Source organism: Myxocyprinus asiaticus, chromosome 1, assembly GCF_019703515.2.
Source record: "Myxocyprinus asiaticus isolate MX2 ecotype Aquarium Trade chromosome 1, UBuf_Myxa_2, whole genome shotgun sequence".
NCBI lineage: Eukaryota > Metazoa > Chordata > Actinopteri > Cypriniformes > Catostomidae > Myxocyprinus > Myxocyprinus asiaticus.
The window spans coordinates 57,019,176-57,047,111 of record NC_059344.1 but is presented as its reverse complement, the minus strand read 5'-3'; the positions used below and the strand labels follow the sequence as shown (position 1 = coordinate 57,047,111).

At 37.3% G+C, this 27,936-nt stretch overlaps 1 protein-coding gene across 2 annotated transcripts; it reads right to left on the bottom strand.

Annotated features, from left to right (window-relative positions):
• On the bottom strand, positions 1-27,813 carry LOC127416417 (synaptopodin-2-like). Of its 2 annotated transcripts, XM_051667358.1 has the most exons (5): positions 27,686-27,813; positions 13,374-13,525; positions 11,347-12,065; positions 7,162-10,055; positions 1-4,180 (listed from the first exon to the last, which is right to left on the bottom strand). In XM_051667358.1, the coding sequence occupies exons 1-5, from the start codon at positions 27,791-27,793 to the stop codon at positions 3,626-3,628; spliced, it is 4,428 nt and encodes a 1,475-aa protein (XP_051523318.1). In that variant the 5' UTR covers positions 27,794-27,813; the 3' UTR covers positions 1-3,625. The 2 variants fall into 2 exon arrangements, with proteins under 2 accessions (XP_051523318.1, XP_051515528.1); XM_051659568.1 differs by having other exon boundaries at positions 4,038-10,055.
• Between the last annotated feature and the right edge of the window lie 123 nt (positions 27,814-27,936).

Here is a 27,936-nt window from a genome sequence, read left to right as displayed (position 1 = left end):
GATTTTTAAACATGTTATTTTAATAGAAGCATGAAAAGCATGGTTTTGTGCCAGTCACACACAGAGATTGGAGCTGTAGAATAAAAAAAAGGTAATTCAAACAAGTTTTACGCTACTTGTTGTAATACTGAAATATTTGATAAAAAAATCGAATTTTAATCAAACCTTTTGCTTGTATCATACAATACACCTGATGACAAATCAAGTCAACAAATATCCTTTAGTATCCAGATCAACTTTTTAAATAATATTTGACGAGGATGCTTAATGCAGAAATATTCTGTCACAGAAGAAAAAAGTATAAGCAAACACCTTACTCAGAAATCACAGACTAGCTACTGATAAGCAAACTGTGCATTTAGAGCATGCATCTTTGTGTAACACAATCACATACTGTAAGTGAACCCTGATGTGTGCAAAATTACAGTATCATTCACACAGACAAATTCAATAATTTCATTTGTGACTGTCATCACAGCAAAAAAAAAAAAAAATTTAGTAATGTTAATTACAGTTTCTTGCATTTATTAGCAAATAGAACATCTTGTTTTAAGTGAATCTGAGTGAACTTAATTCAGTCTGAGTCTGAATCAACAGGGCATGATGTAAACTAAGGGTCAGGCTGGGTCACTACAGAATGTATTAATCTTTTAAAGTGAAGCTTATTGAACAAATACATGGCTATTACTCATTCAGAGCTTTTATCACACAAACTCATTTCTCTCTCTCTAATATAATGAGAAAAGAATGTGATAAATACATTTCTATATGTTATCACAACAAACCTAAATATCCAAATTATTTTATTTAAATTCACAGTGATAACGAGCTAATTAAATGGAGACCTTGGTGAAATGTCTGAAAATTGTAATTCAAAAAGATGCTATTTTGCTTGCATAATGTACTATGAATGTCTATGATGTGTTATTTCTTTAGCATATGTTTACTGTCATGCATCATTTTGCCCTTTTCATTAGCACAACACTAAAAACTGAAATTGTGATGCATATATTTATAAATCAAAATGAGTGATTGTTGTAAGTTACGAAACCCAGTACTAACTCTCTGATTTAATCTTGAAATTATTTTTTCTGACTTTTCATGGACCCTTGTTTTGCAACATGGCAACTATTTCAGTCTGCTTATCTTTATCTTTATGCTTACCATTATCTGACTTCGTCAAAATAATTTTAGCTTGAAGGGATAGTTCTCCTAAAATTGAAAATCCTTTACTGTCTGTCATCATTTATTCACCCTCATGTTGTTGGAAACCCATATGACTTTTGTTCCACTGTGGAATAGGAGATGTTGGGCAGAATGTTAGTCTTACTCACCATTTACTTACAGTTTATGGAAAAGGGCATAGCAAAGACAGCCCAATTATGCAGATTTGCACTGTACAACATTTGGAAGATCAGACCTTTCCTATCTGAGCATGCTACACAACTTCTTGTCCAAGCTCTTCTCATATCTAGACTGGACTATTGCAATGCTATTCTGGCAGAACTTCCTGCATGTAGTCAAATCTCTGCAATTGATCCAATTTACTATCATTTAAGTCTATGTGCCCTCCAGAAGCTTACAATCGGACAGACTGATCACACAGTGAAATCGGAAATGGTAGGTTAACTTTTTTTGTGCTTACCAAAATTCAAAACACAGCTCCCAGTGGCCAAAGCAGTAAGTGTTGTTGGGCGTATGAGCACACATGAGCTTCATTTTCCGTGTGAAATGTCCACGGAGGGGTGCCAAAAGCAAGTTGTGAAGTGAGTTGTTTTCAGCTATACAGGATGTAATACAGTGAAGAGGACTGCATATTTTTATAAACTGACCCCCCCCCCCCCAACCCAAATCCCAAACCTAACCATAGGTGGAGTAAAAATGTATTGTAAGAGGAAAAAATGCAACCTCCAATTCATGCTTGTCATCGATTATGCGAACACAATTACATCCTGGTTTCAACACGGTATCTTAACCCAAGTCTCCCACGCTGCTGACATGAAGTGCTTCCGATTGCGTCACAGGGCAAGGTAAACACACTGGAGCTGATGAAAATATATCTGTTAGGAAATGCTGCTTGTCAGTGTGTCGGCATAATGTGACTGATCCTAGGGTACTGGAACAATCGGAAACAACATGCTGACCTCCCTTGTGATCATGTTGGATCCAAGAGTGAACAGTGCCTCATGGTGCCATCTCACAGAGGCACAAAACTGCCTTTTCGGACTTTCACTTCCACCATTCCTCGCTAGTGGAATGACTTTCCATCCAAGCCAATTCCCTACTTTCAAAAAATATCTAGATGTTTCTTTTAAAAAATAAATAAATAATAAAAAAAAAACACTCTTTCACCACTGTCTCTCACCTTCCTCCCTACTTGTACTTATCTGAGCAATTTAAAACTTTGTATTGCAGCACTTTTCATATTATTGCCTCCTTAGGCCAAATCGCTTTTGCTGTATTCCTCATTTGTAAGTTGCATTGGATAAATGTGTGTGCTAAATGAATAAAATGGAAATTAAAAAAAGAAGTGAATGGTGACAGATCCTGTAAATCCCTCACATTCTGACTAACATCTTTTGTGTTTCACAGAGAACAGACAATGATATGGGTTTGGAACAGGGACTAAAAATGAAATGTTTTTCATTTCGGTTTGTTCTGAGCAAAAACAGTACTTTTTTCATTCCGGTTCAGAAGTTCTGCAGCCTCCTTTCCAAAAGGTTACTGGCTAGAACAAAACTAAAAATGGTTAATAATGTTCTTTTAAAAATGACAATACTCTGTGCTAAGGGGTGGGTGAAATACCAATTGCAATGTTGCAAGATCTCGCAAGAGTAACAAGCAACATGGTCTGGAAAAACAAGCCCCAAAAAAGCCACTTGCCTCACGAAATAAGCGAAAATTATTTTCTTCCTGTGTGGTGAAATTTATTGGCATAGAAATCATAAGAAGTAGTTAATTTACGTTAAGTATAATTTTAATTACAGATCTGCTTCTGTGTCAAAACCCAGCAGCATCAAATCTGTATTAATGCACCACATCTAACAATAATTCAGTGAAGACTTGGAAACAACTGAGAAATGTACTTTTTACCTCTAATAATGTTTTCCTTCTATCTAGATTAGCTGTGCATGTATATGTAGTGATTATACATAGTTGTTAGAAAGGTCTTCATTCAGAGAATGCAATATCCACAAATGGCTATTTTTTCTTCAGGCAAAATGAACTGGTGTAGTTCCAAAAATTTACTGTGATAAACACTTTGGCCTTTAGTTTTTATTAAAAAATTATCAAAACAAAATTAACCGGTTATAACCGGTCACAAGCATTTAAAAATAAAGTTTTCACTCCGGAACAATTGAAAATATCTTTGTTTCCGGTTTTCAATTACATTCTGCTAAACATTTCATTCATTTTATGTTTTCTTTTTCGTTCCTTGAACCGTATATAGTCCCTGGTTTGGAATAACATGAGCATGAGTATATGACAGAATTTTCATTTTTGAGGGGAACTAACCCTTTAAGAAACCATTTGAAGTTACTCATACTTTCTAAAAAAACAAAAAACAAAACAAAAAAAACATTCTCATTTAAAGAAACGATTTCCTGGTTCAGATTTAACGTCTTCATGTGCTGCTATCTTTGGCTTTATAGAGTCCCAGTCTGTGAGGCCCCATGTCCTTCTGAGCACCCTGTGAGGGCCTCAGATTAACCTCTGTCAGTGACCTCTGGGATTGGCAATGCCTGAATGGTGACTGATACAGTATGGGACCAGCTGGTGCAGATGCTGTGCTTTTGGTTGGTGACAGAAACGACAAGGGTAACTGACTCAAACTCTCTTTTAGGTTCTTAGGTTCATGTGCAACCTTTGCCTTCCACTCTGCAGGGGGTTTAAGTAAAAGCTTACTCTGTTCTGCATAATGCAGGTTGGATTCAATAGACTGCGGGAGGTCCAGGAATGCAAAGGCCGCATCCACCAGGCCAAGTGGGTGGCGTGAGGCAGCTTCCCAGGGGGTGAGGGGCTTGTGACACCTGTCCAGCCGACCGGTCTGCCCGACTGGTGGTCGAATGGAAACAACATGTGGTCCAGGTCTAGGAGATGGAGACGATGAAACAGACCTGGTTGTAAAGCCCACTGATAAAAGTCTAACGGGTGGTGACAAGGATGAGCTCCTAAGTACCTGAAATGACCAAACAAATTAATTTAATTTCAGTCATAGTTTTTTTTTGTTGGTGTTTAATAGGCTCTATATAACTCCCACGGCAGAGTATCTTACTGAGCTCAAGGCACAGCATCTAAAAATCCCCCCGGATCATTCCAAATGGTGTGATCAGAATGGCACCAAACAGATAACAAAGTTGTTCAAGAAGGACTGTGCTGCCATCACCTGGTTATGATATGAACTTGCAGGGCTCTTTAATTTCTACAATAATTAGCTTGCCCAAATCAGTCTCTGCATGTTTAGCAAAGTTAACACTTTCAAATGCTATCTAGTCTTTTTTGCTTTTAGAAAAACAAATGACAGGACATTTACCCTGCCAATCATTTATTTACTGGTTCCCAACAGTAATGTATGAAAAACGTCATGTAAATATATGGTACACTGAATTTAGTGTTTGTAAAATAAGCTATAGTAATGGAATTTGCTGTTGATTTTAAAAGCCAGTACGGCTGAAGAGGTAATGGCAGGGAAGACTGACTTCATAATAACACAAGTGAGTGTTAGGTGTTTCAACTTTTCCTAAAAGCATTAACTCTAAACTGAAATTAAGTGACAGGTGCCATTAACCGAAGTGCTCTCCTCTCGCTGCTTTCAGATCATGGGACCAGAGATCACATTTCTCCAAATATAGCTGCTGGAGCAGGCCTAGCAGGGAATTCATTTATATCATTTCCACTTTTCCCCAATTCTAAAAGTTGTATGTCTTAGCTATTCAAAAGTATGATGCAACACAGGTCCAAATTTAGAACAATACTAATACTACAAGCATGTATTTAGGCTTACTTATTTTAGCTTTACTTGTGACTGATTTTTTTTCCATGCAGAAACGAATCTCTTTCCTGCATGCAAGACTTTTGGGAGAGTGAATAGGCTTATATATATAGGCCATATGGACCTATAATTCTATATAAATTCATACAATGATTTAAGTTTTTTTGTGATTTATAAATCTGTAATGAAAATGTATAAGAAATGTATTTTAATGTACTTACCTTTAATACCCTAATCTTTGCTGTTAAAAGGCTAAAATTGCTATACTGCTGAAAGTTACTCTGAAAAGGAGTGTAAAAAAATAGCAGAGAACGGTGACAAGACAAGGTGCACAATGCAAAGAAAGATGAAAATGACTGAGGTACATGCAAAAGCAAAGCAAACAAACAAAACTGAAGTAGTCATTTTAATGGCACTGGCACATATTACAAATAGTGTTCTATGACGAAAATATCACACAATAATAATAATAAAAAATAAAAATTAAAAAAAAGGACAGAAGACAGCAGTCAATTTCAAAAATTATTTTTCCTGTTTTCCACTTTCTAGCTCTGAAATATCCCCCAGCAGTTGAATGCTAAAATAGTGACTCAGTTCAACCTAGTTTTTGAAAAACTCAAGTACATTCATTTCTTCTGTTAGGAAGAAAGTCTGAAACATTACTTACATTTTTTAAATGTAACAATTATGTTTTTCCTTATATAGTGTGAGATGATTGAACTTCACTTCAAGTGTTATATCCACCTGCACTATTTGGGTCAGTCAGAAGCTGTTATATATTGGTTACTTGCATATTCCAACTATCCTTGGACTTTTCATAATTTCATTTCTGTCTGTCCACTTAGGTATTATAAAATATTATCATATAGGCCTAATCATATACTGATGGGAAAAATGATTGTAATCAATATTAAAGAAAGTCCAAATCCCTTAGGAAGTCATTTGGAGCTTTTCATATTGCAGTCAGTGGCCCTCATAGCAGACCATTAGGCCCATCTCAATTTTTAACCTGTCAAATTATTTCCATCTCTTTTATCATCAACTCGATCAACACTGATTCATTTTGACCAAAAGTCTAACACACATATTACTAGTTATTTATTTTAGCACAAGCAGTTCCTAACTGTAGTAGCACATAAATGTCTATGCCTTGTAATATGTCATTTTTTCAGTTAACAAACTAAATTTTGTAGTAGTGTTTTGGAGTTTTATGTATCTAATCTAAATACAGTATTTTGCATCCTAGCAATCCCACTGTTGGGGGGGGGGGGGGGCAACTATTTTTCAGCACTTCCAGGCTTCCACACTTGGGCAGAACTCTTTTTGGCTGAAAATTTGGGCTTTGGAGCAGCAGTAATACTGGCCCCTGAGACAGAGTCAGCCCTTGCTGCTACTGGGAAGGTTGGCATAACATAAGAACTAGTGGCTTGTTGGTAAGGCATTGCTGGTCCAGCTTGATACATTGGATTAGAGCCTGCCTGATAGGAAGGTGGAGAGGGCTGTTGGTAGGGAGGGCTTGGTACTTGTTGGTATGGATTTAAAGGAGGTTGTGGGTAAGCTTGTTGGGGGTTGTATTCTTGTTGATATGGGATTTGATGAGAGTGTTGCTGATAAGCATTAAGGACAGGCTGATATGTACTTGGGGTGGCTTGGTCATAAGGGCCAACATGCATAGCAGGCGACTGACCAGCCATCCCGTAGGGCGGCTGGGCCTGTTGTGGCATAAAACCATAAGGAGGAGGGCCTTGGTTATATGTCATTTGCTGGTTTTGATTCGGAGGACTAAGCGCTTGGGTTTGAATTTGGGCTTGAGCTTGGGCCTGGGCTTGAGCTTCAGCTGCTTTTTGAGCAACAAGCTTTTCAGCTCCCTCCTTTTCTGCAGCAAGTTTCTCTGCTGCTGGACCATAGGTGAAAAGAGAGGAATTCAGCTGATAGGGCTGATGCTTCATGACATCAAGAACATGAAGAGGTTTCGGGGCAGGTTTTTCTTTTTGTTTGCTTTTGTTCTTGTTGGCTACTGAAGGGCTAGATGGAGGAGGCTGCTTGATAGCACCTGGTGGATATGATGGTGAATGAATTGGATTATATGCCAAAGGAGGTGGTGCCCGGCAATTGGGAGAATATTTCCATGAGTTTGGCAAAGAAGGAGAAGGAGAAGATGGTCTTGCCTTATTTGCCTGTACTGTGTTTGAATCTACAATGTACTTCTCCATCCTAGATTGCCTCTTGGCAAACAGTTCAGCTCCTTTCCCTCTCAAGGCAGGCATCTCGAAAGCTGAACCAAAACCAGACATAGTACTACTTGGTGGAGTAGGGGACGATGCCTTTGTTGTATACGAGTTCATTCGTCTTGGAGGAGCAGGCTGAGTTGGCTGAGGAGGGCTCAATGTCTTGATTGGCTGGGGAGAGAACTTCTGGGTTTCAGTTTGGGCCGTAAATCTAACTGAACTTTGCAGGTGTTGGGGTGCCCATGCATTTACACCTGGCAGAGACTGAGATTGCAGTGATGCCCACTGGCTCACAGGTGGCTGTGTTGTATGCTGCTGAGGTTGCTGCTGAGGTTGCCATGGAGGTTGCACCTGAGGCTGATTTTGTGGCTGTGGCTGCACCCAGGATGGCTGAATTTGATTCTGCTCAGGTGTAAAAGAGTTAATTTGTTGAGGATGCTGTGGAGAAGCAGGCTGTTGTGCCCATGGTGGCTGTGGTTGGGACTGGACTGGCATTGGTGCCCAAGAATTCATGGGTCGCTCCATTGGTGCTGAGGGCTGTGGTGGAGGTTGAGTCTGTTGAGTCCATGGAGGCTGCACTTGAACTGTACTCTGTGGCTGGGTCCATGCATTTGCAGGTGGCTGTGTTGATGTTTGTTGTTTTGGCTGAGAAACCAAAGGTGGTTGGGGCTGTGGGTGCTGGCTCTCAGGCTGGGCCCAAGGAGTTTGGGGTTGTTGTTGGTGGGGTGATGCCCAAGGTGGCATTACGTGAGATTCTTGGAACTGTTGTTGTTGGGCCCAGGTTGGCTGTTTCTGAGCTTGATTTTGCCAGACACTGATAGGTGGTTGTGCTGGCTCATGCGGCTGAGACCAGGGGGGTTGTAGTGTTGACTGATTTGGACCGGGTGTCCAAGAATTCATATGAGATTGGGGCTGGGTTTGAGGCTGTGGTTGATGTTTGTCTGGGAGTGAAGTTTGAGTCTGTGTCACCCAAGTAGGATGGGGTTGTGTTTCAGTAGGTGCTTGCAATTTTACTCCGGAAGGTTTTTGAGCATGTGACATCCATGCTGGTTGTATTTGAGATTGGTTTTGAGATGGGACTTGTGGTTCCATCTCAGTTTGATCCCAGGCACTTATTGGTGGCTGCTGATGACCATGAGTTGTAGCATGTTCCCATATTCTGGTAGATGGATCTGACTGCACATTGGCAGGAGGAGGTGCAGCAGGATGAGCTGAATTCAATTCCGGCTGTGGTTGTTTCTCGTTCCAGTTCTCTGGTTGCTGGTTTGTTTCCACTGGAGATGCTGGTCGTTTCCATGCATTATCTGGAGCAGATTGTTCCACACAGAGAGAAACATCCTGGGATTCAGGTGCAAATGTAGGTGTAGGTTCTTGCTCAGACATGGTTGGGGCAAACATTTCAGGGACAGGGGCAGTGGCGGCATCAGCCTTGGTGGCTGGAGCTTCAGCAGGTGCTGGGCCATTGTTTTCCGTTTGCTGTGGGATCAGCTGACCAGTAGTTTCAGGTTGAACAGACCATGGAGGAGAGTCTGGGTTTATATGAGGTTTAGGAGCAACGGGTGGTGGAATTTTGTGCTTTATCTTTGGAGACTGAAGAAAGTTGCATGCTTCAGCTCCTAAGCTTAGATAATCTTCATCTGGGCCAGACTCAAGACCTGCCTTTTTATCATTCTTGTTGAGGAGATTCAACAGCGCAGGATTGGGGGACACTTTTGGAGACTCTTTGAAAGTGAACATAGGTTTATTGGCATTCCTCCTCCTTGTATCTTGCAAGATACCAGTCTTGATAGCAGGCACAAATATACGCTCATCACGGGATGCAATCTGTTCACCTTGTCCCAGTGAATACCCAGATTGTTCTTGAATCTCTGCAACTGTTGAGGAGGAAAATGGAGCGGCCGCTCTATTTTGAACTGAGAATGGCTTGGCACTCCTGTTTGTGACTGATGGCTGCATTTCATTGATTTGCTGATTGAGCATCCCATTCATATGTTGTGAGTACTGCTGCATTTGCTGTTGTTGGAAGTGTTGCTGCTGATTGTATGATTGCATATGCTGATACATGTTTTGTTGCTGGTAGTCTTGCTGCTGTTGATACTGTTGTTGTTGATGTTGCTGATATTGTATTTGTTGCTGGTAGTCTTGATACTGCTGCTGTTGTTGTTGATAGTATTGTTCTTGTAATTGATGGTACTGCTGCTGCTTTTGTGCTGCTGCTGCACTGTTGTGCACATTTACATCCATGTAATTCTGGGTCTCTTGTGCATGCATATTACCACGATCCTCCATCTGATGGTATGTCTGATGTGTCACAGTCTTCTGTGCCCCTTCAACTGGGATCCCCTTCTGTCTCAACTCCTCATGTTCAGCTACTATCTCATCCATGTGCTGTCGGCACTGAGCAAACATGAGGGCTCCTTTGCCCTTGGTATCGGGCAGTGCTTCCATATCAGGCTGGTTGTCAAGCTTGCCCTCTATCTCAAGTAATCCACTGTCCAAGTCAAAAGTCACAATGCTTTTCTGGCCAGAGTTATTGGTGAAGAAGTCCTCATCAATTTCAGTTTCACTGGTGGCAATTACAGTGAACTCAACAGCGTGCTCCTCCTGGTTGTCGTTTTCGCTGTCGTCTTCGTCCTTGTAATCAGGCTCGTCCTCACCAGTACCGTAGCTTACAAGTGTATACTTCTTGGCTCTCTGTCTATGCTTCTTGAACATCAACACCCCCTTGTTATTGGGGTTGGGGGCAGGTGCAGAAAGCAGGAGAGCAATTCGCTTGCATTTGGACTTCGCCTCCTTCACCTGCTTCTCCGAAAGGCTCTCACTCCGCCGGAGCCCTAAGAATGACAGAAAAGGGAGGTGTTTAGTGTGCAGGGAAAGAGTGAAGAGGGTGAGGTCATAAAGGAGGAATATTGCACATGGTTGCTCCTGGTGTCCTAGTTCCCTAAAGTGTTTATAAAGCATATAAAAGGCACAATTCTGTGCAGCTAACAAATAATTTCATTTAAGAAGACTTGCACTGGGAAAATGCAAGAATTAAAATATACTTTGTAATTAATTCAGCTAACTAATGTGATACTGGATACATAATTATTTATTTATGCATAATATTGTTATAATATAGCTTGAGTTGTTAAAACTGATTTTTCATACAATTATTAACTAATGCTTATTAACCTAATAATGAATGACTAATGACTTCTCATTTCATACAATTCTGATTTTGCAATTAATATCAAATGAAACAACAGATGAATTTCCTGCCTACAAAGGCAAAATGCAGTAACTACACCAAATGTGAGTAAAATAGATCCATAGTTACTTGCTTTTTTTAAGTTATGGATTTTGTAGTAACTGCAATTTTTACACTCCTTTTTTGGCTCAAACTATTTTGAATAAATAAATAAATAAAATAAAATAAAATAAATGAGAAACATGATAACTAATTGAATTACATTTCTGATTCTAGTCTTTCCAACTTCAAAGTGGAGATAGCCATAGATGCGTGCTCCTCCCTTTTCACTGCTGCAAAGATAGCCTTTTAAAAGGATCGGGTAACAGGCCAGAGTCGCACATGCTGGTGTCTGTCAAATGGCACTTCAGCAAGCATCATTAGCATGCCCATGTTTTATTCTTAACTTCACCGGTCATGTCACCCTGCAAGTCCCCACCCCATTAATACTACACATTAAATCAGTTCTTTCATTTTAGTTCATTATAACACAAGTCTAAGAAAGATCTGATATTGGAAGTACTAAACCAAACTGTAGTGATCACATTTATGCATACATTTATGCTTCCTGATCACTGAAAGAATGCATACATTTTCTTCAAAGCTGTTACAATAAAGCAGTAAAAAATGAACTGAATTCTTATTTAGCTTTGAGTGACAATAAACAAGAGTTTAAAAGAAAATTACAGCCTGAACATATTTTGTCAATTTATACTGTTCAGCTAAATTTGAGAGCTTACAAAAACATCCACAAGCAATCCAGAACTGACACCAGGGGTTCACTGATGCTATATTTATAATCTAAGCATTTAAAATAAGAAATCTTGGCTACTCTTGCAAACAGATACCGTAAGACACTATAAGAAGCAACATTCTGAAAATTTGATTTTACTTACTGGCGTGTCTTGCCCGGTGCTTGTTGGGCTTGTTGACCTCCCTATCTGTTTCAGAATCCCACTCCTCTGAGGGAAGTCCAAAAGACACAGAAGAGGAGGTGGGAGCTTCTTCAAAGTGCCCTCCTTCTCCAGCAGAATCCAACCGGTCACTGGCCTCTATCACCTCCTTTCCTGAACTGCTTCCAGATAATTGCTGCACGGTCACCTCCACCTCTCTCTGCAAAGCAGGGGGTTTGCTGACCAACACACCCCGTTGACCAAGAGGTTTCCGGTCTTGTCGGGGAATGTAGAGGGGGCAACCTGGAGAAAATGCAGTGGTGCTATAGTTGAAGTCCTCGCTCGTCTTTCTTTGATGGGTGTCTCCGATAACTCCACAAGCACTGCCTAGGAAAGTACACTCTGGTTCTTCCAGGGTGGTTTTGGAAAGCGACAGCTGTAGTTCCACCACAGATCCTGGGGTTATCTCGAGCCTAGTGTCTCCATCTCCCTGGGCAGAGGTGTTTTGTCTGCTTTTATTCCTAGAAGCAGGTACTTGAAATTGCGTACGGACCAATCTAGTCCTCCCAGGACATTCAGCATCACTGTCTGTTTCCCCAAAATACGCTTCATCCTGGGACTCAGAAATATATAGTTCCTGTGGGTTATGGGGCCTGGATGGAGATGGAATCTGTAGAGTGGTGGTAACTAATTCAAGGTTCTTTTGAGGCTGGCTACAGCATCTACAAGGAGAAGATCATGGTTTAAAACATGCTGATGTTTCATTACTGAAGCTATTTGTTTGTACATGTTCATTCACAATGTATTGCCCTGTCAGACAAATCATTTGTGGGAACTTAGAAATTTACACTAAAGTTTAAAATGTTCAGTTAACACTGAAATACCTAGATTATCAAAACATGGACATCATTTATTCATCTGGTGAGCCACGTTTTAGTATCTTATTAGTCTAAATTAATCTAAATCTAGATTTCTTCCATGCGTTTGAATCGTGGGTAGAGAGTGGGTGCATTCTGGTACATGTCTGGTATTTCAAAGGTCACAACAGCCATAAACAAGCGACTTCATAAACAGTGCTATATAATACAAATAACTATCCAGCTCAGTGCATTGGATTACCATCTCGTTAGCATCAAGTCTAGTGTGAGTGACAGAAGAGGTGAGGCAAAAATAATGTGTTAGCCTTTTATGCAGCTAGTATGATATGCAAAAAAGCAATATGCTTTATTGAAATTGCTAGTTAAAAATGTCTTTAATTTAAAGATTGAAATCCATTTTCAGTTTTTTTGTTAAAAACTTGATGTTTTTTCTTTTAATTTTAAAATGCTTGCTCATATCCTAGCTTAAAGGAATATTCCGTGTTCAATGTAAGTTAAGCTCAATCAACAGCATTTGTGGCATAATGATGATTACCACAAAAAAATAATTTCTATAAAAAAAGCACAATTTTGGGTTACAGTGAGACACTTATAATGAAAGTGAAAGGGGCCCATCCATAAATGTTAAAATACTCACTGTTTCAAAAGTACAGCCTCAAGAGGTAAACAATATGCATTTAAACATTTTAGTGTGATGAAATCGCTTACTAACCTTTTCTGTGTAAAGTTACATAACATTTTACAACTTTATTGCCATGACGATGTAACGCTGTAAACCCTAAAACGACCGTAAAAGCAATGTTTTAAACATTTTTACAGCTCAAATAATACATGAGTTTTAACAGAAGAATGAATGTAAGTGCTTTTACAAAATTATAAGCTTGACATTTCTGCCTTTAAACCCTCCAAAAATTGTCCCATTCACTTCCATTGTAAGTGCCTCACTTCAAACTCGAATTTTGCCTTTTTTTTTTTAAAGAAAAAGAGGGAGAATCAATATAATTTTTCGTAAAAATTAACATAATGGCTCAATGAATGACAATCATTATTTTTGCAATTCTGTTTGTTGACACTAGTGGCACAGAATTACACATTTCAGCTTTAAAGAGGCAACCAGACAGCATCAAGAGACATTTGTAAGCAGTAGAGTACCTTTTGACATGCAGCTGTAGACAGTCAGTGGAGGCCTCAAGGAGATCAATAACCTCTGAGACACTGAGGTTAGAGCAGGGCTTCCCATTCACTGACACCAACTCATCATTCTCACACAATCCAGCCAGGGCAGCATGACTACCATCCTCTATCTAGAAGAAAGAAAACATCACACATTGATTATTATTATTATTTTTATTTTTATTTTTATTTTTTTTTTTGGGATAATCCACCCAAAAATGAAAATTCTGTATGAACCGGAATTACTTTCTTTCTTAGATCACAAAAAGAGATTTTTTGCGGAATATTAGCCAAGAAAAACAGATGCAATGAATGCGAATAACTGAAGCTAACATTTGACCTAGCTTTCTAACTATCTCCTTTTGTATTACATGGAAGCAAAATAAAATGACATGGGTTTGGAACTAAATGAGGGTGAGTAAATGTTTTTTTTTCCGTTAAGAGGAACATATTAAGTAAAAAAGCAGTTACTTGATTAATAGCAACAAAACAGATTTTTACGAGGAGAAAAATAAATAAATTTGCCTCAATAAACTCTTTGGACAAAAAGCTTTGGACCAAATGTCTGTATACAAATGTACAAACTAATCAAAGGAGCACCAAACCACATTTACATTGAAAAACCAATACTACTAAACTAATTATCAAAATAATTAAATGTAAAACACTGTCTGATTGTGCATTATACTGGAAGTGTTGATGAAATTAATATCAGCAATACTGTCATCCTTGGTTAGGAGACAGTATATCTTTATTTAGACCAAGTGCCTCTAATTTACGCATAACAACAGCTGCATGTCAAATGACTAAACAGTGCTACTAGCCATAGCAGGTCTATGACCCATAAACCTTGCATAGAGAAGCAGAGACACTTCAACAAAAGATTTAATATCAGCCCTTTGTAACTTTGAGTGCATCACAAATCAATCCTGCTATAAGGTCAAGTCATAAAGCAGAGCAATTGTTCCTCTAAAATTGCCTTTACTACTAAACGGTAGCTTGATTTAACACATGGTATAAATAAAATATTTAAGCTATATTAAGCATAGTGAAACACTATATTGAACTACAGGGAGACTACCTGTAACACAGAATATTCTCAGTATTTACTGTATGCGTATAAACGAAATCTTTAAAGCGAGTACATTTTAACTGAGATTTATCTCTGAATATATCTATGTCACAATGAAATCTTAATGTAACAAAATATAAATAAATAAATAAACACAATGCCATAATGAATGGTTGAAGTAGTCCTAAGGTGACCTTGTTTAAGCTGACAATTGCATTGCAAGCCAAGGATTATTCAAGTGATAAATACCTTTACTTAAAATAAACTTCTAAGATAAATCACCCAAGATCTTCAAACTACAGATGTCACATCATGTCTCCTGAGGACAGCATTTAGCAATTTCAGTCAAGAACCATGAGATTATTTTTTATTTTTTATTTTTAAACATCTGTAACAGCTCACCATGCATGCACACACATCTGCTCAACACATAATGTAAAACACTCATTTGCATATTTTATATCTTTTATGAGTGCTAGGCATAAGTGAGTGAATCTGTCTAATAGATGATTGCTTGAACTGAATGCTTGAGTTATCTGTATTTAGGTAAGTGAGTGCAAATGATAATAAAGCCTGCTGCTAAACAATCAGTCATGTAGAGTTAAAGGGATAGTTCACCTAAAATTCCCTCATCATTCACTTACCCATCCCAGATAAACACAAAGATTTTTTTGAAGAATATTTCAGCTCTGTTGGCCCTCACAATGTGTGAAAGTGAATGGTGACCAAAACTTTGAAGCTCCAAAATGCATATAACGGAAGCATTAAAGTAATCCTTAAGACTCCAGTGGTTAAACCTATATCTTCAGAAGTGATATGATAGGTGTGGGTGAGAAACAGATACATTTTTAAGTCCTTTATTACTATAAATTATCCTCCCCGCCCAGCAGGTGGCAAAATGCACAAAGAATTTGAATCACCAAAAAACAAAAGGAGAAAGTGGAGATTTATTGTTAAAAAGGACTTACATTTTTATCTGCTTTTTACCCACACTTATCATATTGCTACTGAATGTATATATTTAACCACATGAATCGTATGTATAACTTTTATGCTGCCTTTGCGATTTTGGAGCTTCAAAGTTCTGGTCACCATTCACTTGCATTGTATGGACCTACAGAGCAGAGATATTTTTCTAAAAATCTTTGTTTGTGTTCTGCAGAAGACAGAAAGTCATACACATCTGGGATGGCATGAGGGTGAGTAAATGATTTTTGGGCGAACTATCCATTTAAGCATAAATTGTTGTAACAGTTTAAATTTCTTTTGCAGTTTTAGTGCACTGGCACTAAAGCATGGCTTAACAAAAATACTATAATTGTTGTCGCTCTGAATCTGCATTTAATCAAATGAAACCCAAAAATTATGTTTCACCTGTCTTTTTTTAGTTTTTTAATAGTGGCCACTAAATGCTGTGCATAAAAACACCCCTTACCCATAGTAAAGTCACTTTAACACATTCTCTCATGGCTTATTGCTTTAGGAAATATCGGGGAGAAAAAGTGGGAATTTGATTTTTTATGTGACCTGATAGCCAGACTCAAACTTGCGTTGCCTGTGTGAGCACCACAGCTGACCGGTTGGAGCACATTTTGGACAGTTCATCTTTGGGTATCAGTAAATAAATGGAACTACATATTGCATTTTGAGGATTGCTATCTATGCATGAAGGCTTTGTAATTCCAAACACCTTGCCATAGATCCAACTGTTCATTATGAATATATTTTTGCAGTTGCATGTTTCAAAGTCGTATGAGACAATATACTTCCTATTACATCACCACTAGTGGGCAGTGTGCAGTCAATAAAGGAAATCATGTTAAAAAAACAAACTGGTGACATTAAAGGAGCCATATATAACATTGACATCAAGCGTTTAAAATGGGTACTGCAGTCCAAATTCAAAATATTGGAGAGAGTTGTCTCACCCGCCCCCTCCTCCCCAGGGTAGGGTTGCACCAGCTGTGCGTGAGGTCTCACGTAAATTGGGACGTAAAGTTCACACTAAGGGCTTAGTAAATACTAGTTTGTTTCATAACTAAGTCAGTGCTTAATTTTGTTGCGCCTCCTGTTCTTAAGGCAATAATTAACTAGTAGGTCATAAGCTCTCTGTAAAGTAATGCGTAGTCGCATAATATGACGTTTTACCTGTATTGATCCAATAAACAGCCTTCAAATATTAAAAAGAAGTATTAAAAAGACGTAAATTTCAGTTTGGTCTTGTTACGGTTGATGTTCAAACCTTGTTTGCTCACGTAACTGTCAGCTGTAATAAATTATATCCTCATTAAAATACGATAGGTAATAAAAGTAGAATTGATAAATAGTATATTTGCCCTGTGTAAATAACAACATATAGGAACTGTGTTTAAATTAAATGAGGGGTGATAAATAAATACTAATACAACAGGCTGGAAAAATAGACATGTATTAATTTTAATATCCTATATATATTTTGAATGTGTTGAAACTTGACACCGGGCGATGCATCCTGAAAACTGCACCATTAGATCAGTTTCAGGCTGAAGAGCTGCTTAAAAGAGTATATTTTTCTCTTTCTTGTAAATGTAAACAAGTGTAAATGTCAACATCATAATGTAAGTCGAAATGATTGATGCCTGTCACGCAAAACATGAGCTCACTGATGTCATAAAATATCAGTCTGATTTTTTATTCCAACCGTTACTCCTGGTTGGAGTCTTCTGTAAATATTTGGTTTATACGTAGGGTTACGTTCTACCTAAGTTGGATGGTGCAACGCTCAAATATTTAGTAGTGCGTAAATTGTGACTTAGTGCCCATTTACACCACAACTAGGCTGAGTTGTAACTTACGTATAGCTGATGCAACTGGCCTCAGACTCAAAGCTCACACGGGTTGCCAGGTTGAGGACACGCAACAGGAACGAGCAAACTGACAATGGCAAGAGACGAGCCTTACACTGCAAGTTGATCAGCTAATGAACACGTTTGCAATGTTTTTATTGTTTGCAAATGATAAACCAGCTCATGTGGATTTTTTATAACTCTATCAATGTTAGCTAGACGTATTGCTGGCTTCAGCGTGCTGTGTCAAATCTGGCAACCTGGGTGTCGAAATACTATTGGGAAATGGGCAGTGGGCAGGATCACACAGGCCGAAACACAAACAGAAATTCCGGCCCAGAACGGACATTTCAAAGTAGAATATACCGGCTGTAGCATTGTTTTCGGAGAAGACAGTATTTCAACTTAGCATGTTTCCTAAATCTCTGATAACATATTATGACAAGCCAACAAATACATTGCCAAACCAGCAATACGACCAGAATAGAAAAAATTTCATTAAGGCACAGATGGCCAAAAGAATTTCGATCCTTTATAGTGTAAATATTGCAAACACCACCACACAGTATTTTCCTATTAAAATTAGTTAACAATGTGGTCTAAAAATACAGCTTAGCCATACAATTTTGACCAGTAACAATCCTTACATCATGCCAAGCCATTCAGCGACTGAAGTTGTAAGGGTGAATATAACCGTTCTGGTCTCCGTATAAGGGCTTTTCAGAGGGACAGTGTCTGTGTATGAATTCACTGCTCAAATGGAAAAGAGGGAAAGAGCTGCCAGATTTGAACCCAACAGTTCTCATCCAGAAAAGGAAGGGAAAGAACCTTTGGCTTCCAGCAAGTATAGGCCTGCTTGTGACAAGGGATGTAAACTTAAGGGGGGACAACAATCAGGACATTTTCATACCATATTGATTATAGTATTGAAAATCTCTCATTCACTCTTCATATTTTTCATAAATGTAATGCAAATCTCCACTACAAGGAGATCACATACTGATTTACATGTAAATCCTTTGTTATCAATACAACTTTTAATACATTTGCAAATATAGTGCCAGTGCAGCTGCAGTGCTACAGTGTAAAAAATTATGTGTTTGTGCTGCCTTAAAATTTTGAGTTGCATCAACTTAAAGGAATGTTCCGGGTTCAATGCAAGTTAAGCTCAATCAACAGCATTTGTGGAATAATGTTGATTACCACAAAAAATAATTTAGACCTGTGCTTCCTTTTCTTTTAAAAAAGCAAACATCTGGGTTACAATGAGGCATTTACAATGGAAGTGAATGTGGCCAATTTCTGGAGGGTTTAAAAGCAGAAATGTGAAGCTTATAATTTTTATAAAAGCACTTATTCATTCTAATGTCAAAACTTATGTATTATATGAGCTGTAAAGTTGTTTAAATTGTAATTTGTACAGTCATTTTAGGGTTTGTTGACACGACATCGTCATGGCAACGAATTTGAAAAATTGGCTTTAACTTTATCACACTAAAATCACGTTAACACTGATATTGTTTATGTCTTGTGGCTATACATTTGAAACCGTGAGTATTTTAATGTTCAAAAATGGACCCCAATTCTCTTCCATTGTAAGTGCCTGTAAATCACAGTAACCTAGATTTTTGATTATTATTATTTTATTTTTTTAAAGAAAAGAAAGGGCAAGTCAAAATTACATTTTATGCCAAAAAATGCTGTTGATTAAGCTTAACTTGTATTGGACCCGGAATATTCCTTTAAGAGGGAAAGATGTTTAAACAGAACATAAAATTGACTGAAATCAATAGAACTTGTTAAATGAGCTTAATGTCTTTAAGTAAACTTGACTTTATTAGTTCAATCAACTTTATACTAATTCAATTCAAACTGAATATAGAAGTTCAAGTAGGCCTACTTATATTATCATTTAATATTATTGATAACCATAGATGTTGTTAGGGCTATCCCATTGTCAGAAGAAAATAAACTGCCATTTAATGGTAAATGGCTAGTTGATGATCAGAGACCAACATCTGATCGATAGCTTATTCACGCTGAAAGGGATAGTTCACCCAAAAATGAAATTTCTCTCATCGTTTACTTACCCTCATGCCATCCCAGATGTGTGACTTTCTTCTGCTAAACACAAATTAAGATATTTAAAAGAACATTTCTCTGTAGGTCCTCACAATGCAAGTGAATGAATACCAAGATCTTGAAGCTCCAAAAGCACATACAGGCAGCATAAAAGTAATACATAAGACTCCAGTGGTAAAATCCATGTCTTCAGAAGAAATATGATAGGTGTGGTTGAGAAACAGAACAATATTTAAGTCCTTTTTTTATATCAATCTCCACTTTCACTTTAGGTAGTGTGTAGGTAGTTCTCTTGACTCATGACTTCAGCTGAATAGTTTTTCTAGTAGTTCAATAATTTATCACAAGTTCAGTCAACAAAAACTTTGATAATTGATTTAACGCAACATGATCAATCCAGGCCAGTTATTCTAACTCTACATGTTATGTTATGATAACTAAAAGGCTAAATCATTTTTTACAGGGTGCAAGCTGCATACCAAGAGAGTAACATTTAAAGAGATTAAACAAAGAGCCAAAAGGCAGTGTTATTTAGTACGATAACAATGTCAGCTCAAGTCGAAAGGGTAACAGATGGGGGTGAAGGTGTGGGCTTCATAAATGTTAAAAAGTAATGTCTTCTGCATTGAAATCCAAATGCGCTGTCAAAGAATCAAAGAAACTAGAAGCATTTTTCATCCAGCACTTTGATTTCCCTTTGTTTGAAAGTAAGGCAGAAGGAATACTGTAGGAGAAAATACATTTGTTACATGGAAAGATTAACTAAGCATCATCTGGCACACAAAAGTACATTTTTAAATGTATATATTTGGATGAGAACCCACAATTTGTGTTGTTTCCATACCCACACTGAATGTAATGTGCTGGAAAGCCCACTTCGGGAAAGTTCTCACGTGCCTCTCGACTAGTTCTTTCTCCCACAGATTAGAGCAATTATCCATTTGAATTTTCAACAGACATTTCAGATTAAATTAACCATGGTGGTCCACAGATTGTCATGTTTCCATTGTTAAATCCACATTAGCTGTTAATGGTGTACTTTCATATGCTTGTGCTGAAAGGGTAAGATGGTGTGAGTGTGGTAGCAGTGTAATGCAGCACACAAGAGTAAATCCAGATGTAAATTGGATTAAACATAACTCTTCTATACTGATTGCTTTCCAAAGATCTAAGGGTTCTTTTTGAAAATATTTTTGTAGGTGCACCTTTCAAAGAGTCAGTATGAATCTGTACTATAAATGAACTCACTTTGACAAATGAACCCATCTCTATGCCAGAAAAGAACCACGATTTGCTGTAAGTGCATGATTTATACAGAACAAAGAAGGGATCCATTGGCAAACTAAAGATTTTTAGTATGATAAGACAATGTTCGTACTTATATTTAGTACTATACTATATTTAGACAAAAAACTGAATTGCTATCATACCTACATATATGGGAGAGTGGGTCTAGTTCTCACAATTTATACTCAATAATAAGAATAATACGCAATAATTTTACTTAACAATAGCGTGATGTGCTGTCACACTATATGGGACAAGTTGTCACAATGAAACTTGCTGTTAAAGAGTCTATTATAAACTATCAGCATAGTTCAAAAAGTAAAACAATAATGAAACACACACACACATACACACACACACACACACACACACACAAAAACATCAAACAAAAATATAAAAGGTAACGTACAAAAATATCAAACCATTGTTTTAGCCAACAAATATTGTGATTAAGAAAATGTATAAATTTACAACATTTAAAACACTTGTCACAACTTATTAATAATTTACAAAAATTATTATGTTGTCTTGACAAACTACAAAATTTGTTTAGTTTTTTTTTTTTTTTTTTTAAATCCTTAAACAAAGACCAGAATTTCTCACTGTAATTCCTGGAGCTTTCAAGGTACCTTTACCAAACTTGGCACAGACCAACAGCTGTTCTGGAAGAGTGTCCCATGTCTTTTCTAACTCACTTACAGTTTTAGCCAGCGGACGATAAAAAATCGGAAAATCCCATAGACTTACATTGACGGAATGTTCAAATGGGCCAAAAGAATGCTTGTTAATTCAGTCTCCAACTGGCAAAAATTCAAATGTAAACAAACCCACAAAAGACCTTTGATCTGCTGTAAATGACTCTCTCTACAGAATCTGATGGTTTGTCTGACTAGCTATCTATCTATCTTGCCGTTTGTCTTACTGTAATGTCTGTATAGCCATCAAACTTTAAAACTAGTGTAAACTAAGTTTTTTGCAGAAAAATATATTTGTAAAACATGATCATTTTCCACTCTCATTCTGACCCTCTGTCAGAAATGCTCTGTTTTGGTGCTGCTTCTCCTTTAAGACTTGACAGTGAACACCCACTGTTATGATTGGCTCGCTGCTCTTGACTGACCTGCTCTATCCTTGCCACATCACTGCTCACCCGCTACTGGGTGGGACTATGGAAGTGATAAGGTAAAGTAGGCATTGATTTGTTGATGTGGAGGCAGTTAGATGCAAATGTCTACCACAGTGTGACATCACAATGTGGAAGAAATAAAGAATCGTTTTTGCAGCTTGGTTTCAACAAATGCTATTTTTTGCAGTGAGGAGGAAGTTTTGAGTTTGAGTTTTTTTAAGTATGGTGACCACGTATATGCCAGAAGATCAAGGAAAATTTGATTCCTCATGCCATGACCCTTTTAAATATTGATCTTTTCTCAGCCACACCTATAATATCACTTATGAAGACATGGATTTAACACTGGAGTCATGCGGATTACTTTTATGCTGCCTTTATATGCTTTTTGGAGCTTCAAAGTTCTGGCCACCATTCACTTTCATTGAATGGACTAACAGAGCTGTGATGTTTTTCCAAAAATCTTTGTTTGAGTTCAGTAGAAGAAAAAGTCAAACACATCTGGGATGGCATGAGGGTGAGTAAATGATGAATGAATTTTCATTTTTGTGTGAACTATTCCTTTAACAACAAACACCATGTCATTTGCGACCATCTGACCTTTGGTATCACAATGACCAACCGTCCATCATGATATTTCTCAGCTTCTTGTTATATACGTTTTTAGACATGTTTCCCTAGCAAAGTTTGCCATTCAGCTCTTTTAAAGATCTTGAGTCAGGCAAAATTATGCCTTGCATGTGACTTAGGAGAACAGTGGGGTCACGCCACAAAGATGTTCTGAGGCAGCAAGTATCTGTGAGAACGATCATACCATCAGCACAAGGTCTCTCATGGTAGGCAAATATTTGAGCGCTCAGCAAAGTGGTAGCTCACATACAGTATGTCTCATATAAGAATGGAGTCAGATACAGATCTATCATAGTTCCATATTCTCAGAAGTCTGGAATAACATTACTTTATACAAAATTATTCTTATGAGGCTTATTATTGAAAAAAACAAAAAGTTGTCTCACTGTATATGCTTCTAGATATAGTGTACTTTCAACCTTTAATATCTGCCTTTCCCTGTCTAGAAGAGCATGGACTCATTCAGACATGGCTGAAAAAAGCTGGTGGACTGTTACAATTTGATTTAAGCTAAATTACCCAAGTCACAGCTCAATGTTCTAAGTAATAATATACCTAGTTTTCTGGATGTACTTTCGGTGCTTGACTAATAACACATAGGCTACATACTCAGAAGTATATGAGGTATACTCATATGTATATATATATATATACACACACACACACACAATAGTGTTTTTCAGGTTTGTAATTGCAGATCTCTCTACCATCTAATTTTTGCACAAAGCAAATGTTGTGATGTTAAAATATGACAAAACAAACAAAATCATTCTATATGCCATTTATTTATTTATTATTCTGGAACACATGCATACGGAACAAATGTATACCTTGGATGTACTATTAGTTGCTTTGGATAAAAGTTGTAGTGTGGAAGTAGTGTGATATGGGAAATATATGATATATGGTGATCTCATACAGAAGTCTGATATATGGCCATATATAAATAGTTAATATACGTTGTATTTGAGCATACAGTATACTGTATATACATATTCAAATTCCACTAGTATTTTGGAAAATATAAGTTTAAAACAAGCTACCTCCACATTTTTGTAGGATTTTGAAATATGTGTCGCATATATGTACAAGTTCAGAATCAGAATCAGCTTTATGGCCAGGTATGCTTTCACATACAAGGAATTTGTCTTGGTGACAGAAGCTTCCAGTGCACAAACAATACAGCAACAAGACAGAGATAATAATAAAAAATAGAATAAAAATAAAAAGGGAACAGAAAATACAAGTATATACAGAAATACACAATAAGACAATATAAACACTGGCGGCCAAAAGTTTGGAATAATGTACAGATTTTGCTGTTTCGGAAGGAAATTTTAATTTACCAAAGTGAAGTGAAGTTTACATTACTGATGTAAAAAACAGCACCATCTCTATTTGAAAAAAGTAATTTTTGATCAAATCTAGACAGGCCCCATTTCCAGCAGCCATCACTCCAACACCTTATCCTTGAGTAATCATGCTAAATTGCTAATTTGGTACAAGAAAATCACTTGCCATTATATCAAACACAGTTGAAAGCTATTTGGTTCATTAAATGAAGCTTATCATTGTCTTTGTGTTTGTTTTACTGAGTTGCCACAGTATGCAATAGACTGGCATGTTTTAAGGTCAATATTAGGTCAAAAATGGCAAAAAAGAAAAAGCTTTCTCTAGAAACTCATCAGTCAATCATTGTTTTGAAGAATAAAGGCTATACAATGCTTGAAATTGCCAAAAACTAAAGATTTCTTTCAAAGGTGTACACTACAGTCTTCAAAGACAAAGGACAACTGGCTCTAACAAGGACAGGAAGGCCAGATGTACAACTAAACAAGATGATAAGTACATCAGAGTCTCTAGATTGAGAAATAGACGCCTCACAGTCCTCAGCTGACAGCTTCATTGAATTCTACCCGCTCAACACCAGTTTCATGTACAACAGTAAAAAGAAGACTCAGGGGTGCAGGCCTTATGGGAAGAGTTGCAAAGAAAAAGCCACTTTTGAAACAGAAAAACAAAAAGAAAAGGTTAGAGTGGGCAAAGAAACACAGACATTGGACAACAGATAATTGGAAAAGAGTGTTATGGATCTTAACCCCATTGAGCTTTTGTGGGATCAGCTAGACTGTAAGGTGCGTGAGAAGTGCCCAACAAGACAGCCACATCTATGGCAAGTGCTACAGGAAGTGTGGGGTGAAATGTCACCTGAGTATCTGGACAAACTGACAGCTAGAATGCCAAGGATCTGCAAAGCTGTCATTGTTGCACATGGAGGATTTTTTGATGAGAACTCTTTGAAGTAGTTTAAATTGTAATAGTAATTTTTTGTGTTAATAATGTCCTGACCATACATTGTGATCAGTTATATGCCACTTTGGTGAATAAAAGTATAAATTTCTTTCCATAAGAGCAAAATCTGTACATTATTCCAAACTTTTGGCCACCAGTGTATTATATGCATGTTCAATATACAAATACATATTTGTTATTGTAACGTACTTAGCAATGACAGGCAGACGAAGAGGGAACCCAAGTGCAGTTTATTTACAAACGTGAATACAAAACAAACTTAAACAACTTGACAACATTACACCAACAATACTTGACAAAAGACAATAGAAAACATGAGGGCTTAAATACATGGACATGGGCAAACAAATTACAATGACAGCAATAACAAGACTAAACTAATAACAAGATAATCAAACATTGAACCAATGAAAACAAGACACATGAACAGGGGTAACACATGACAAGATCACATGGAACTAACTTCCAAAATAAAAGACATGAACATAAAACATGAACAAAAACACATTTAAACATGACAGTTATATACAGATGCAAGGGAATGTATGGCAGAAGAGGTATGGTATGTTGGATAAAGATAAATAGACTAAGCTGTGTATTGCACATAATTATTGTTCAATGGGGCAGTTTTAACTGTTCATGAGATGGATAGCCTGAGGGAAAAAACTGTTCTTTGTATGTGGAAGCATACTTGGCAATAAAGCTAATTCTGATTTTGAAGTTTATGACTTTATTACATTAGTGAAAACCATATATAAACATGTATTTCATATATGTGTTTTGCATAGGCCTATATTGCCATATATCAGATTTTTGTATGGGATCCTTCAGTTACAATCAAGAACCATTTTAATCAAATTAGGAGGAAACACAACACAAGCACAATCATTCATAATGTAGTTACACATACATATCTTTATCCATGCCAAGCAAATGTAGATTGCATTTGTTTAAAAGGTTGTTTAGCATAGTTATGTATAGCTGTGTATGCAACTTTATTTTAAAGGTTCAATTTTAAAATTAAAACAGTGAAATCTATTAACAAAACAGATGCGTACTTTGCCAGTTATATCTTTATTAGGTTTTAACTTGGGTGTTGAATCATTACAAAATGTCAGATTTTTGCTTATGAGTTTGCCAGAGCTATGTGTGGAGTCTAAAAAACACATAAACTTTAGATAGGGGTCTTTATATGGACTGAGCTCATACTAATGGCTATTACTGTTTTACTGAACTCTAAACTATGACTATATTTGGGGCAAACATTTTATGGAGCTACAAATAAATGAGCTTTTCAGTCCAGAAATAAATGTAATGACCAGGAACACTGATCATCTAAAGCGTCAATGCCCACTAGGTGACCCCAGTGCTTGATCCCATTTGTGTGGTTATAATGTATAATCAGAACAATTGTTCTAAGTTCAGGCTCACAGTTTTTCATCAAGCACATGGTTTGATAAAATGTACTTCTGGAAAGCAGGTGTAAATCATTATGTTGGCTTGACATTCTGTTATTCTACAGAACTGGTTTGGGGTTTTTCTAAAATCTCTCAACCAAGACCAAAATTATCAACTGCAACTCCCCCTCGAGCTTTCAAGCTACATCCACCAAACTTGGCACAGAACTTCAGACTGTTCTAACTTGAGTTGCTTTGTATTTTTTTAATGATCGGACATGCAGTTTTCCTGTGATGGACAACTGAAAAAATAAATAAAAAAAATACCCAAAATCTTTTATCCTAGCAATGCCTAGCAACCAAACAAAAGACCATAGCAACCAGCTACACCACCCTAGCAAAACAACCATAACACCCTAGAAACAAGCTAAAACACCCTAGCAATGCCTAGAAACCAACCAAAATACCCTAGCAACTAGCTAGAACAGCCTGATCAGCTGATTACTTCTATTGTACCATAAGCTTTGTTATTAGGATGACTAAAAGTCAACATGTGTGTTAGATTTTTGAAAGATAAAATGTGCATAAAAAATACATTCTTACATCTTGATTTCTGTTCTAGCCATCTAAACCACTGTATATGCCTATGAAGATGTCTTATAAACTTGTTAAGCTGTTATGTAAGCAAAGCATCCAAGCATAAACAGAAGTATGTATAAACCGGTGCTGAGCATGGTGGCTCCTTCCATCAAAATACTCACTCACAATACCTACATTTGAAAAACTGAAACTGATAAATTCACATGGTATGCTTCTGTGACATCTCTATAGTAAAAAGGTCCACTAGCAATTTCAGACCCACCAATACAAACAGTTTATATTCTTGATATCTATGGGAGTGATTACAGACAGCTTGTACTTGGCCAACAAACTTTGTTAGCTTTGCTGTGACCATATAAGGGCCCTTGCTCAAGTCTTGAGGGACAGGCAGGGCCTGCACAGCCCAGATCGCCCTATAAAACTCACCTAAAGAAAAAACAACTTTGCCAATAAACATTTAGCAAACCAAGCTTAAACTATGCCGGTGGCCAAGAGATTTCGTCATTATACACATTTCCAGCTTAACAGCCACTTACAACTGTGCCCACCATATAGGCTATCCAACAAAGACAGTTAACAGTCATTGTTTTGTGGTATTAAAATTGCATCATTAATGGGAAACTAAAATTAGGGTAAACTCCATGGCAGCTCTCAAAAGCAGCTCAGATGGTTACAATTATCATACAGATGTTGACATAAATGTTTTAAAGCAACCAACCTCATCCAGGAGGGATAAAAAAAAAATAAAAAAAATGAGTTTGTTTCACATTTAACAATGTGTTCATATGTTTTATTTTAAAACATGAAACACTGAAGAATAGGAAAAACAGACATAATAAAAGAAAACAAATGGATATCATCACCTCCAGGTTAATCTATAGCTAATTTTGAATAAATTTAGTTAGTTTTAAAAAGTGATTGTCATCATCATCATCATCATGATTATGGTATAGTCTTACCTCAAACACCTGAAGAGGATGTTGAGGCTCTTGTACGCTCTGGCGGAGTCTGAAGCCCCATGGCGCACCACCGCGCAGCGTTACGCACACATAATCCCCAGTGCCCATCCTCCTGCAGCTTTCCTCCAGTCTACAAGAGATGAAGTTTGTTCAGTGCGATATCTAGAGACTGCCTTTGGTGGGTGTAAAGCCAAAACATCTGGAGTCCAGCCCTCTTTTTGGCGTCATTGTTCAGAAATCTTCCCAAACAG

Excerpts from the sequence above, each read along its gene's own strand:
- LOC127416417 (XM_051659568.1), bottom strand. The coding sequence starts at position 27,793 with ATGGGCACTGGGGATTATGTGTGCGTAACGCTGCGCGGTGGTGCGCCA. Across the intron at positions 13,526-27,685 it reads ATCCTCTTCAGGTGTTTGAG|ATAGAGGATGGTAGTCATGC; the intron begins GTAAGACTATAC and ends TCTTTCTTCTAG. Across the intron at positions 12,066-13,373 it reads CTACAGCTGCATGTCAAAAG|ATGCTGTAGCCAGCCTCAAA; the intron begins GTACTCTACTGC and ends TTCTCCTTGTAG.